Consider the following 13,604-nt stretch of genomic DNA (forward strand, 5'->3'; position numbering starts at 1 on the left):
TTACAAAATTATGAGGGACATGGATAGGGTAAATAGACAAAGTCTTTTCCCTGGGGTTGGGGAGTCCAGAACTAGAGGGCATAGGTTTGGGATGAGAGGGGAAAGACATAAAAGAGACCTAAGGGGCAACTTTTTCATGCAGACGGTGGTAAGTGTATGAAATGAGCTGCCAGAGGAAGTGGTGGAAGCTGGTACAATTGCAACATTTAAGAGGCATTTGGATGGGTATATGAACAGGAAGGGTTTGGAGCGATATGGGCCGAGTGCTGGCAAGCGGGACTAGATTGGGTTGGGATATCTGGTTGGTATGGACAGGTTAGACCAAAGGGTCTGTTTCCATGCTGTACATCTCTATGACTCTAATTAGTTAATTGCTCACAACTATTCATGATTGGATGTGCCAGAGCAGTAAATCAGCTCACTTAGGAGATTTTCTTTGGTATAAACACTTCTTTAGATCATTGATGTGAACAAATCAATTTCTAGTGATGTAAAAGCAGTTCAACTCACTTCTATCTTCAATAATGTATACACATTATAGTCAAATTAGAAGTGCCAACTTCACCTGCTGAACACTGATCTCTGCGAGTGAATCTCACAGCAACTTTGGCATATAGTCCCAGCTAGTGAATCTATCTAGATTAGCCCTACAGAGTGAAACACTGTTTTTAATGGGATGGCAATGACAGCTTCTTATGAATTATTATATTGCTTGCAATTGTTAAAAGTGCACCACTGCTTGAACTGGACTGTTTGAGAGTGAGAAAGTGAACATGAGAGTGAGCACGAAAGTGAACGCGAAAGTGAGTGCAAGAGTAAGCATGGGAGTGAGCGCGAGAGAGCATTTGGGCGTGTGTATTGGTGGCTTGGTGATTTGACTTTTGGGATAAATGTATCAACATAATTATCATCTTTAATTAATTAAGGTTGCTGTTCTTACTAACTTGACTGCAAAGGGCTCAGTATTTCTTCTAAAAAATATTGTCATAACAGATCATGGCGTGGGGGGAGGGAAAGAGCGAGGGTGAGAGAGAACTAGAAAAAAAAAGGTGAGAGAGGACTGGCAGTGGTTTAACCAGAGAACCACCTCACCTCAGGCAAGGGTCAGGCTGAGAAGGACAGTGGTGGTATCTTCGCTGGTACAGGAATTGAACCTCTGCTGTTGGCATTACATTGCATTGCAAACCAGCATCCAGCCATCTGATCTAACCACTCTCCCAATGAAAAAAAAAATACATTGATTATGGACAGCAAAACAAAAGAGTACAGAGTTTCAGTTCTCTCCCAATCCTGTCCATGAAACTGAGTGAAATTTAGACGTTAACTCCATTGTATCTCAGTTTCAATTAAAAGTAATATTACTTCCCAGGAACAGCCAGTTAAAATACAAATGACAGCACTTAAATTGGAAAAAAAAATTAGGAGACTACCAATGAAATGAAACAGCTTACAAAACCAGGGAGGAATAGCCTCAGAGGTGTAGGTAATTACTCAGTGCCTGATCCTAATAGTTCTGATTGGAATGACATACAAGTAGAGATCAACTAGGAGAAAGTGAGGAATGCAGATGCTGGAGACCAGAGTTGAAAAGTGTGGTGCTGGAAAAACACAGCAGGCCAGACAGCATCTGGAGAGCAGGAGAATCGACGTTTCGGGCATAAGCCCTTCTTCCGTAAGAAGGGCTTATGCCCGAAATGTCAATTCTCCTGCTCCTTGGATGTTGCCTGGCCTGCTGTGTTTTTCCAGCACCACACTTTTCAAATATAAAGTAGAAATGCCTGACATGCTAACTGAGCCTGTGAGGTCTGCAGATGCTGGATATCAGAGTTGAGAGTGTGTTGCTGGAAAAGCACAGCAGGTCAGGCAGCACCCGAGGAGCAGAAAAATCGATGTTTCAGGTTGGAACCCTTCTTCTTTCCTGATGAAGGGCTCCAACCCGAACTGTCGATTTTCCTGCTCCTTGGATGCTGCCTGACCTGCTGTACTTTTCCAGCAACACACTCTCAACTTATGTTAACTGAGCCATCAAACCAATAATCTTTGTACAGGTCGTTCTGCTAAAATTGGTATTTCATTAACAATGCGATTGGTGAATTGGGAACACGGTTTCCAAAGTGCAAACTTTTAAAACTTGTGTTGGCTGTAATGCGATTACATTGCCAACGCTTTAAGCGCTATTTCTAAACAGCGACTTTTCTATAACTTGGGATTGCACAAGAACATAACCATCATATTATAGAAGAACTGATTTTACAATTAATAAAAAACAAAAAATGAGAAATTGAATAAAGTTTCTCCCTTTCAATGTGACAGGTCTGCTAAAATTAATAATATGATATATATAACGTACAAAAATTAAAACTGGCAAAGGGACCAGTTAGTCTTATTTGACTGGAGAATACTTTTTTTTCCTCAAGTAATGAATTCACATGATGGCTATTCTTAGATTCCAGGAGCTATAAGTTCAATCAATAAGGAACCATGGTCACATGAAGCCTTTGCAATAATGGGGCACCAATTGAATAGGCATTCAAAACAAATAACAATACTACCAAACTATTTTTGGGCATTTCATTTAGCCTTACTTCATTAAGATACTTGCTGATGTCAAGACATAGTGTGTGAAAGCAGAACTTAAGTTACTCTAGTGAACAACCCAAGAATTCAAACTTCTGATAAGGAATTAGACTGAACTTCCACAAAGAACAGCACATACCAACTCAATTTGAAACAATGTAACCCTGTCAGTCAGTTCTAGATGTAAGGGAGTAATAAAACCAGTAGAGTCGAAGAGCACATGGTGAAATAAGGAATGGTGGAGAGGTCAGGATAGCTGATCAGGATAGCAGGTAATTTCGATTAGATTCCCTACAATGTGGAAACAGGCCCTTCAGCCCAACAAGTCCACACCTACCCTCTGAAGAGTAACCCAGCCAGACCTATTTCCCTCTGACTAATGCACTTAACACTATGGGCAATTTAGCATGGCCAATTTACCTGGTCCGGACATCTTTGGACTGTGGGAGGAAACTGGACCACCCGGAGGAAACCCACACAGACACTGGGAGAATGTCCAAACTCCACACAGACAGTTGCTCGAGGCTGGAATTGAACCTGGGTCCCTGGTGCTGTGAGGCAGCAGTGGTAACCACTGAGCCACCGTGCCGCCATGAAGGTTCAAGAAGTTAATGGCAGATTGGTAACATCAGGACAGGTTTAGATAAAGAACACACTGATTTTTGGGCATTCTTTACTAAAGGAATTTCTTTTTAGGACTATAACGTCTATCAATAATCTATCCAGTTCTATCTGAAAAAGGGTAAAAAATTAAGGATATTGTGAGTACTGTATGCTGAAGTCAGTGGAGATAAACTCCCAAGCGTAGATCCAAACTAACACACTTGGATATTTGATGAAGTCATGAAGCACTGAGGAAAAAAAAGGATTTCTTGTTTGCGCACACCAGCCATCTTCCTGTCATGTATTAATACTCGCTGCTTATCAAGGTCACATATTTTCTTCGTATTGCTTGTACTTCATATACAAGATGACACAAATCTCTTTGCACTAGATGTCTCTCCATTTAAATCACAGTCTGCCTTTTGATTCTTCCTACCAAAGTGCATAACCTCACACTTTGCTCCACTGAAAACCATCTGCCAAGATATGCCCACTTACTCAATTAATCTATTTTCCCTTGCAGATTCCTCATGTCCTCATCACAACATGCCTTCCCACCTATTTTTTGTATTGCCTGCAAATTCATTAACATTATACTCTGCCCCCTTTCCAAGTCATTAATATGGGTAGCAAGTAATTGAAGACTTAGATCTGATTCTTGTGGCACTCCAGTAGTTACAGATTTTCAACCTGAAAAAGATCAATTCACCCTGACTCAGTCTTCTATGTGTTAACCAAATATCAATTCATGCCAAAACATTATCTGCAATACTGTAAGTTTCTATCTTATCCAGTAAACCTAAATGTGGCACCTTCTCAAATGCTTTATGGAAATCCAAATACAATATATCCATTTGTTTCCCTTTCAACACTGCTGGTTATATCCTCAAATTTGACAAATGTGATTTTTGTTCCACTAAATTAATGCTGGCTCTGATTGATTGCATTCAGTAGTTCTAAATATTCCTCCTCAATAATGGACTCTAGCATTTTCCCCAAGAACATTTGTGAAGTGAATTGACCTAGTTTCCTGCTTTCTGGCTTCCTTCTTTCGTGAACAGGCATGTCAGATTAGTAATTTTCCAATTGGTCAGAAATAAACACAACTATTCTAATCCCATTTTCCAGTGCTTGACCATAGCCTTGGCATTACAGGTACACATTTAAATACTTCTTAAATGCTTTGATTCCCACCACACTTTGGGTGTACAAAAATTCCCTCAAATCCCATCTGGAATTACACTTCAAGATGGCGGCGCCAGAAAGATAGGCAACATTCAGGGTCCTGAACGCATCGATTGCAGACCAGCCGCTTCCTTCCTTCTCCCTTATCTTTCTCGTCTTCTCTCTTTTTCTTCTTTCTTTCATCTTCTTCGTGTCCGAGAAGCCGGCATCTTGGAGTAGGCAAATGCAACAGGATTCTTGGTGAGGCAGTGGCAGCCTAGCCTGCAGCAGAGCCAGAGATGCCTGGATGCAGTAGGCCTATAGTGGGGTCTTCGGCATGACCAAAGAGTCAGCTTTAGCAGCAGCAGCGTGATATGCCCAGAGTGAGGAATCCTGGCATTATTGATTGGCAGAGGAGTCAGGGACTTCTTATTGCGGTCAAGGCAGGTCCGGACCAGGGAGTCCTGGTTATCAACGAGGCAGCAGCTACAAGCTCCTGGTTGTGATAAGCCCGTAGCCAAGGTCTCCTAGTTATCGGTGAGATGATGGTGGTAGTAGAGCCAGTGACGTCTGGTTGCAGGGTAAGCCTGAGTTCAGCACAGGACCTAGCATTGGTGGCATCAGCAAGGTGGGCCCAGCGACAAAGAGATGGCGCTTGAAAGGCGGTGACTCCCACATTGGTAGGTCTGGCGCATTTGGTGGAAAGTGCAGGTGTTGTTTGTGAGATGCTCAGGGCTCAAGACTCATGGCAGATGCAGTGGAACAAAGATAAGACTCTTTTTCAGTTATATCTTTTTATTCTTAAACAATTAAAAATGGTGATAGTTGAAGCTTTTCACTGTAGAACCACAGAATCCCTACAGTGTGGAAGCAGGCCATCGGCCAATTGGGTCACACCAACCTTCCAAAGACCATCCCATCTGGACCCACCCCACTATCTTAACCCTGCATTTCTCATGTCTAATCCACCTAACCGCACAACCATAGACACTATGGGCTATTTAGCATGGCCAGTCTACCTAACCTGGACATTTTTGGACTATAGAAGGAAAGTGGAGTACCTTAAGGAAATTAGTCATTTCAAATAAACCTATTGGATTATAACGTGACATCATGTGACTTCTGACTTTGTCCAATCAAAACAGACATAGAAGAAATACTTACCAATCACCTACCCAGTTTCCTGTGATATCACATTTTACCTCAAAGAAGTAGAAACAGACTGGTTTCTACTGCTGGTTTTACCGTCCCATCACTGTTGCCCTTCTCACGCAGGTCTATTGTACTCTTTATGAAGCTGCTGTCCCCACATGCTCTCTCATGCTTCAGAAAGTCTAACCCCAATTTTTCTCCTGTTCTTTGTGAAAGCATTGTTCCTGCTCTTTCATACTGTCTATGAACTGCTAACCCACTCCCTCTTGTACAATTTCAGAAGGGTGCTCGTTTCTCATTCTTTTAGGTGCTAGTGGCAGATTCTGGGTCTTCCTCTCTTCCATTAATGTGTATGCTGGTGACAGTCTTGATCTGCTATTTAGGTTCTGGTGACTATCTCTGGGCTCTCCACTCTTTTGAAAGATGTTGTGAAACTTGAAATGGTTCAGAAAAGATTTACAAGGATGTTGCCAGGGTTGGAGGATTTGAACTGTAGGGAGAGGCTGAACAGGCTGCGGCTGTTTTCCCTGGAGCTCAGAGGCTGAGGGGTGACCTTATAGAGGTTTACAAAATTATGAGGGGTATGGATAAGAGTAAATACACAAGATCTTTTCCCTGGAATGGGGGAGACCAGAACTGGAGGACACAGGTTTAGAGTGAGAAGAGAAAAACTTAAATAAAAAGGACCTAAGGGGCAACTTTTTCATGCAGAGGGTGGTGTGTGTGTGCGGAACGAGCTGCCATAGGAAGTTGTGGAGGTTGGTACAATCACAACATTTAAAAGACAACTGGATGGGTACACTAATAGGAAGGATTCAGAGGGATATTACTCAAGTGCTGGCAAATGGAACTCGATTAATTTAGGATATTTGGTTGGCATAGACGGGTTGGACTTAAGGGTCTGTTTGTGTACATCTCTATGACTCTATCGTTCATCAAAAGATGCATCTTACAATTTTCAGTCTAATTTGCAAGTGTATTGCAAGTTGAAAAAGCAGTAAATTGAGTGATAGCATTACTGTCACCTATAATAATGTGTAAATGACTATACTCAGAACTCTATGATAATACTGCAGGAAGGTAACTACAAGAGAACTAGGAAGGCACAATTTTATGATGCAAATCCATACACTTAAACACTGAAAATATGTTGAAACAGCAAGAGTTCAGCCCTGTTGCAGTTAAGGTTGATTGCTGTTGAAAGCCATTCAACTCACATTTTTACTGCCATCATTTTTTTAAAAATTTGAGATATCGTAGTAGTTCCACTCCAATAATTAAAATATATAGACTTACAGATTAATATCCTGTTTGGAGAGTTTCAAATTTTTACTCCATGCTTCTAAGCGCTTTGCTTCTGCTAATCGTTCTCTCTGTGTTGGTACTCTGTAAATAATAAATTTATATTAGACATGTAGAAACAACAACTGTATCTTTTTATTTTAACCAAGCACTGTTAACAGTACAACTAAATTTTGCCTCAGTAATGTTATATGGATATTTATTCAATACTTGATGATGGCATCAACCATTTTGGGAAATGATAAACTGCAGCGAGGGTGTGTGTCAATATACTCCACACTTAAACATTGCTAAAACGGGACTAGAAATTGAAGCTTTTTATCTTGCACTCATTGAAACTAGTTTGCAAGAAACAGACAGGAGAAAGAAAACACCATTTTATAAATTATACAGAAGAAGACGACGGTACTGATCGACAAGCCCAGTGGTGTGTGACAAGGTTAAGCAGCCAAAATAAAGTGCTATAACTTTGTGGCTGTTCTAAAATGAGGTTCAATCTTCCTAAACAAAGAATTTCACAGGTCAGATGCAGCAATTCAGTTTTCATTAGCAGCATTGGACTTGCCAAGGATAAAAATGAATAGTTTTGAAATACCTAAAACTGGAATCATGTGTTTCTAAACTTAGACTTCAATGCAGTTGACATCTGTTCCAGTATCAGATTAGCTTTGTTGATAACAATTTTGTGTAAACGAGAAACTTTTGCATCCAAAGCTTTACTGCTTTTACATTACATAATTTTTGCCCCAACATATTTCATCCCCACATTCCTGACGAAGAGCTTATGCTTGAAATGTCGACTCTCCTGCTCCTCGGATGCTGCCTGACTAGTTGTGCTTTTCCAGTACTACACTCTTCGACTCTGGTCTCTAGCACCTGCAGTCCTCACTTTCTCCGTATTTTACCACATGTAACTTCAAAATTCATCTAACACTCATTAAAGGGGAAATTTAAATGCACAGATGATCCAAGATGATGAAGCAGGATTCTTTATTCCACTAGCATCAGGTTTTACAAACATGAAGGCAAATTAAAGTTAAACTAGGTAATCACGTGAAATTAAGCCTTTAGTTCACATCTGGTTGTGGAAATCCTGTGTCTGTCTTTCTTACAAAGACTTTTTTTTCTCCAGTGTCCAGTCAACTGCTTGAGCTCCACGCTTGGTACCCTCTGTCACTGTCAGTAAAATCCAATTCAGCAGAGCATTGATTAAAATTTTATTCAATAATAAGCTTCATAACAGCACGTTCTGTTTGGCCATAAAGATCAAACTAACACATAACTTTAGGAATTGGCAATTAGAGACGGGCAAGAAATGCTGGCCTAATCACTGACACCTTCATCCCATGAATCAATTTAAAAAAGGACAACAAAGACAAGGGAAGAAATACCCTAGCATAATTGAGATTATTTAATATTAAGCATCTTCCAAAAGATGCTTAATTTAAACAAGCAAGTCATCACAGGAGAGCTGAAAACCAGGGTGTGCTCCTCCTACTTTATCAGTGAAGCCAGTAAGCTTTCTAGAGATTGGGACCAGCGGGTGCGTAGGAAGTAGAGAAACTTCAGGTGTGACTCCTGGAAGCATGGGTTTTGGAGTTGGAACGGTGACTGGGGTCACTGTGGAGTATCTGCAATGCGGATAGTATTGTGAATAGCACATATAAAGAGGTGGTCACATCGCAGGCTTGAACTCCATAGGTAGGAAAGGAATGACTGACTACCAGGCAAAGCAAGAGGACTAGCCAGGCACTGCAGTGCAAGAGTCTCCTGTGGCTATTCCCCTGAGATATTGTTGAAAGGAATGGCTTCATGGAGAAAGCAGAAAGTACCAAATCAATTGCATCACAGTTGTGTCTGCTGCAAAGTGGACGTTAAAAAGTGTGTAATGTAATAGTTATAGGAGATTCAGTTATATGGAAATAGACATTTTTGTTGGCACAAATGAGATTCCAGTATGGTTTATTTCCTCGATGGTGTTAAGGTCAAGGATGTTTCACAATGGCTACAGGACATTCTGGAGGATTGGGTAAATAGCCAGTGGTTGTGGCACACATTGAATCAATTAACATCAACAAGAAGGGTGATGAGGTCCTAAAAGCAGAGCACATGGAGTCAGGAAGTATGACCTCAAAAGGTAGTGATCTCAAGATTACAATCAGTACCATGTGCTAGTCAGAGTAGAAATAGCAAGATATTTCAAATGATTGTGACTGAAGAGATGCTACAGGGGAGGGGTTTCAGATTTCTGGGGCATTGGGACTGGTTATGAGGGAGGTGCAACCAGTACAAACTCGATGGGTTACACTTGAGCAGGACCAGGACTGATGAACTAGGGAGATTTGTAAGAGTGATTGGAGAAGCTTTAAACTAAAATGACAGGGGAATGAGAATCTATTTATGGAGTCAGAAGAAAGGGAATCAAGAACAAAATCAAAAGATAGATAGGGGAATAAGAAAAGTGATCGGCAGAGACATCAAGGGCCAGCATCAAACTGGGGCACAGTGAAAAATAATAGGAATGGTTTCTGCTTTAATAGACAGACAATGCACAATAAAGTGAATGAGTTAATTGTGCAATGGATGAAAACAGAAATGATATAGTCAGGATTACGAAGACATAGCTGCAGGGTGACCGGGATGTGAATTTAACATTCAGGGATATTCAGTATTTAGGAAAGACAGACAAAAAGGAAAAAGGTGGTGGAGTTGCATTGTTGACTAAAGAAGAAATGAATACAAGAATAAGAAAGGATACTACCTCTGATGGTGTGGTAGCTGTATGAATAGAGCTGAGGAACACCAAAGGGCAAAATACAAAAGTTAGGGTTTTACGTAGATCCACAACTGTAGGGATGATGATGGGAATGGCCACAGTCCCAAAAGAGGACAAATCAATGCAGGGAGGTCCAGCCTGGACCAGCAAAGCCATGGTGAAAGAGGCTAGACAAGTACAAAAGCTTCCAAATGAGAAACCAGTGGAATGACACACATTGGCCTAAATGCTGCAGCTAACTTTTTCACACAGAAGGTGGTGAGTGTATGGAATGAGCTGCCAGAGTAAGTGGTGAAGGCTGGTACAATGACAGCATTTAAAGGACATCTAGATGGGTATATGAATAGGAAGGGGATATGGTCCAAATGCTGGGAGTGGATTAGGTTAGGATATCTGGTCGGCATGGACGAGTTGGACTGAAGGGCCAGTTTACTTAAGCTGTTTCCATGATCCATAATATCAAACAACATGGGTTTGTACCTTGCTTGGTTTCTGAAGACACCAGTCAATGCAGACCGGTCTATCAGATCTCCTTCTTGTAGCATCGGCAGCCACAATCCTTCAGACTTAGACACAGTTCAAAACCAAACACTGGTTTCTCACCTGTTGCCACCGAACTCCGTGAGGCCCCAGTTAAATCCAAACATTTGCCAAGAATAAATGTCATCAAGGCTGGTCTCAAACAAATATCAGTTTGTACACCTTTTAACAAGTTGGTGTTCTCAACTCAAAGGTCACCTTTTCACAGCTCCAAACCAAAAGTAATAAAAGTAAAATAATGAAGTTGTCAACACAGGGAATAACTGTGGAAGACTGGTTAATGTCATTAGTTAGAAATCCACAAGATACCATCAATGACTGTAAGAATGACATCTTTGTCTCAACAAGGGCAGCCACAGAGCAGGCGACTGGTCTACTGAAAAGGAAGTTCCACTTTTTGAACCACTCAGATACAGCATTTCAGTATTCATCATGGAAAATGTCCAGGATGATTATGGTCTGAGAGCCTAGTGGACAGGATTCTCTCTTGGGTGGGGACATTGCTCATTTTTCCAATACTCTGGTGGTTGCATTAAAATCTGTAACTTTAGGTTAAATTTGCTAATATTGCAGTCCTTTGCAATTGCAAATCTCTAATGACACACAAGTAACTAGTACATGATGCATTCACATACAGAATGGTGTCTTCAGAGTCAAATATGGCAATGGAGTATGGCTCTTGGCTCGCCCACTCAGTCCACCTGTTTTCTTTTTTTCTCTTTTCTTGTTTGTCTTATCTTTTACTTCACTTACTTCTGCCCCAGCCTGGACTCATGGCTGCAGACAGTGAGCCCAATGTGGAGAAGAAGCTGCTATAGCGGCAGAGGCAATATCAGTGAGGTAGGCCCAGCAGCAAAAGATGGTGTCTGAGGATTGATAGAGGTTGTTTGGGTCCATTTCTGGGAGCAGTAAATTGGTGGTAGAAGGCAACAAAGCGATTTCAAGATCAGCCCAGGCAGTGAGATGAGATATAGATGGACTTCTCTTTAAGCAGTATCTTTACACAATTTTTTCTTATTCTTAAACCATCAAAATGGCACTGGATTATGGCCACACGTGAAAACTTTCTACATATTTTATTGTATTTCCCCACTATAAAATGTCTCTATACAGCACAACAATACCTGCATAGCACTACATAGTCATGCAACTTCTGGAACGTGCAAGGAGAAATGACACCAAACCATGCTCGAGCAGTCCCATGTGCATACTGCACTCGAAGCCATATGCATTCAAGTCATCGTGAATGCACTCATGTCTCCAGAAATCTGCTGCTGATAGGAGAAATGTTTGTAATGTGTAAATCTGAAATTAGTCTCATAATAATTAGCAGCAAGAGTAGACTCTTCAGCCCCCAAAGGCTAGTTTGCCATTCAACAAGATCATGATTGATCTCCGAACTAAACATTATTTTTCCACACTGCCTTCATATTTTTATCATGCTGAAAGGGGCAAAGAGGCTGTAGTCATAGATATCGAATAGATAAAACCAGAATATGGCTTGATTAAATTGTGAGTGCAAAACAAGAAGATATAGGTTAAACCTTGTATCCTCCACTGACGTTAGTTTGGTGCAGAATGACATCTAATCAGATAGGACAGAACCTTGCCACCTTCCCACCTCCAACCTAATTAAGTACATAATGTGGGAGTTTTGACAGCTCTATAGCTAGTGGTCGAGACCCCATAGCTTCCATAAAATTCTGTGCATATGTTCAAATTACTAGAAGGTAAAATAAGTTCTGCAATGTCACTACACACAAGAAAATCAATTTACTTGTAAATATAAAAGTATAAACTTAACACCTGATGACACAATGGAGAAACTTCATTTTCATGTAGAATTACAGATATGGATCAAATGGACTCCCACTTCTATAACTACTTTGTGATCTTCTGAAATTGGTTATATTGCATATGCTCACACAGTACAAAACCAATTATACTAAAATCACCTTGGTTTTGTGCAAAAGATTGATACAAATATGAAATATATGTAACTCCCATTTTCACATATATTTTAAGCAAGGAAAGTTGATTTTTTTGTATAAATTCTGGCAGCATTGTAATGGAAATGTAAAACTCATCCAACATGTCATTGCAATACTTACCTAGATGTGGGCCTCTGAAATTGCCTATTGGGTGGCAAATTGCAATTTTGCAGATGTTCCTGCACATTAGCTTGTGTCTCGGTTGAACATTCCTTTTCAAATGTCGACATTTTAACTTTGTGGTTGGATAGCCAGAAAACTCTGTCAGTATTGAATACCTGTGAACAGAGAATACTACATATAAACTTCAATTTTCATTTCCTCTTTGTCGTTCTACCAGTTAAGAATGCTTTTATCCCAGTATAAATCTTCTTTAAGTCCTCTACCTCGTATATATTTCCTCGTACTTGAATTACAGTACGAGGACATACAGCACAGAATCAGAATATCCAAGACCAGAACTCAACGCGAAAAGGGGGCAAAGAGGTGATAGTTTTAGACATCGAACAGATAAAACCAGAATACTACATAGTTAAATTGTGATATCAAAACGAGAAAACAGATGGCAGAAACTTATACTCTCCAATGTGGTGAATTTGGTGGCAGGAGGACATTTAATCAAGTAAAATTTCAACATTTTCATGAGTTCTGAGGAAGGGTTACTCGAGCTGAAATATTAATTCTGATTTATCTCCGCAGATGCTGCCAGACCTGCTGAGCTTTTCCAGCAGTATATTTTTGCTTCTGATTTACAGCATCTGCAGTTCTTTCAGTTTTTGCTCAACATTTTCAAGCTGTAATGAAATATTTGGCCAATTTCCATCTTAAGAAAATTTAAGAAATGACATAAATCTCAGCAGAATTGAATTGTAATAATAACTCTCAACTTTCTTGAATAAACTGTTCATAAACTAGCCATTTTCCTGCTATTCCTTCCTTGACTTCCCTAGTTGATTGTTTGATTGGCCATTCCATTCCATCCAGGTCACCACAATACTAGTTTATCACCTTCGTGTCAATCATTATTTTGAGAGTTGGTGGGTGGTTTCACAGCCTGATGCTCTTCCTGCTGTTACATCTCCCAATTTATGTGAAATGGGGGCCTTAGCAATGCACATTAGCTTGCCGGCACTTGTGGCTGTGAAATGCCCAACTCCCTTGTAGATCAAAATTCCCCCAAAACTAGCCTTCAATATCGTCTGGATATGGAGGTGCCACTGATGGACTAGGGTGGATGAAGTCAGAAGTCACAACACCAAGTTATAGTCCAACAGATTTATTTGAATTCACAAGCTTTGCGAGGGCTGCTCCTTTGACAGTTCAAGTCACATTTCAAATAAACAGGTTGTTGAAAAATGTGGTGCTGGAAAAACATAGCAGGCCAGGCAGCATCCGAGGAGCAGGAGAATCGACGTTTCGGGCATAAGCCCTTCTTCAGGAATGAGGCTGGTGTGCCAAGCGGGCTGAGATAAAAGATAGGGGGAGGGGCGCTGGGAATA

At 40.6% G+C, this 13,604-nt stretch overlaps 1 protein-coding gene across 1 annotated transcript in view; it reads right to left on the reverse strand.

The window, feature by feature from the left end:
- The window catches only part of ttc29 (tetratricopeptide repeat domain 29), a 490,243-nt gene that overhangs the window by 464,191 nt on the left and 12,448 nt on the right, over positions 1-13,604 (reverse strand). Inside the window, exons 2-3 of the mRNA XM_043699397.1 lie at positions 12,226-12,383; positions 6,793-6,882 (exon numbers count right to left, since the gene is read on the reverse strand). Coding sequence (XP_043555332.1) covers positions 6,793-6,882; positions 12,226-12,335 — 200 coding nt within the window. The 5' untranslated portion in view covers positions 12,336-12,383. The remainder of the gene's footprint in view (positions 1-6,792; positions 6,883-12,225; positions 12,384-13,604) is intronic.

Source organism: Chiloscyllium plagiosum, chromosome 1 (genome assembly GCF_004010195.1).
Source record: "Chiloscyllium plagiosum isolate BGI_BamShark_2017 chromosome 1, ASM401019v2, whole genome shotgun sequence".
Classification (NCBI taxonomy): Eukaryota; Metazoa; Chordata; class Chondrichthyes; order Orectolobiformes; family Hemiscylliidae; genus Chiloscyllium; species Chiloscyllium plagiosum.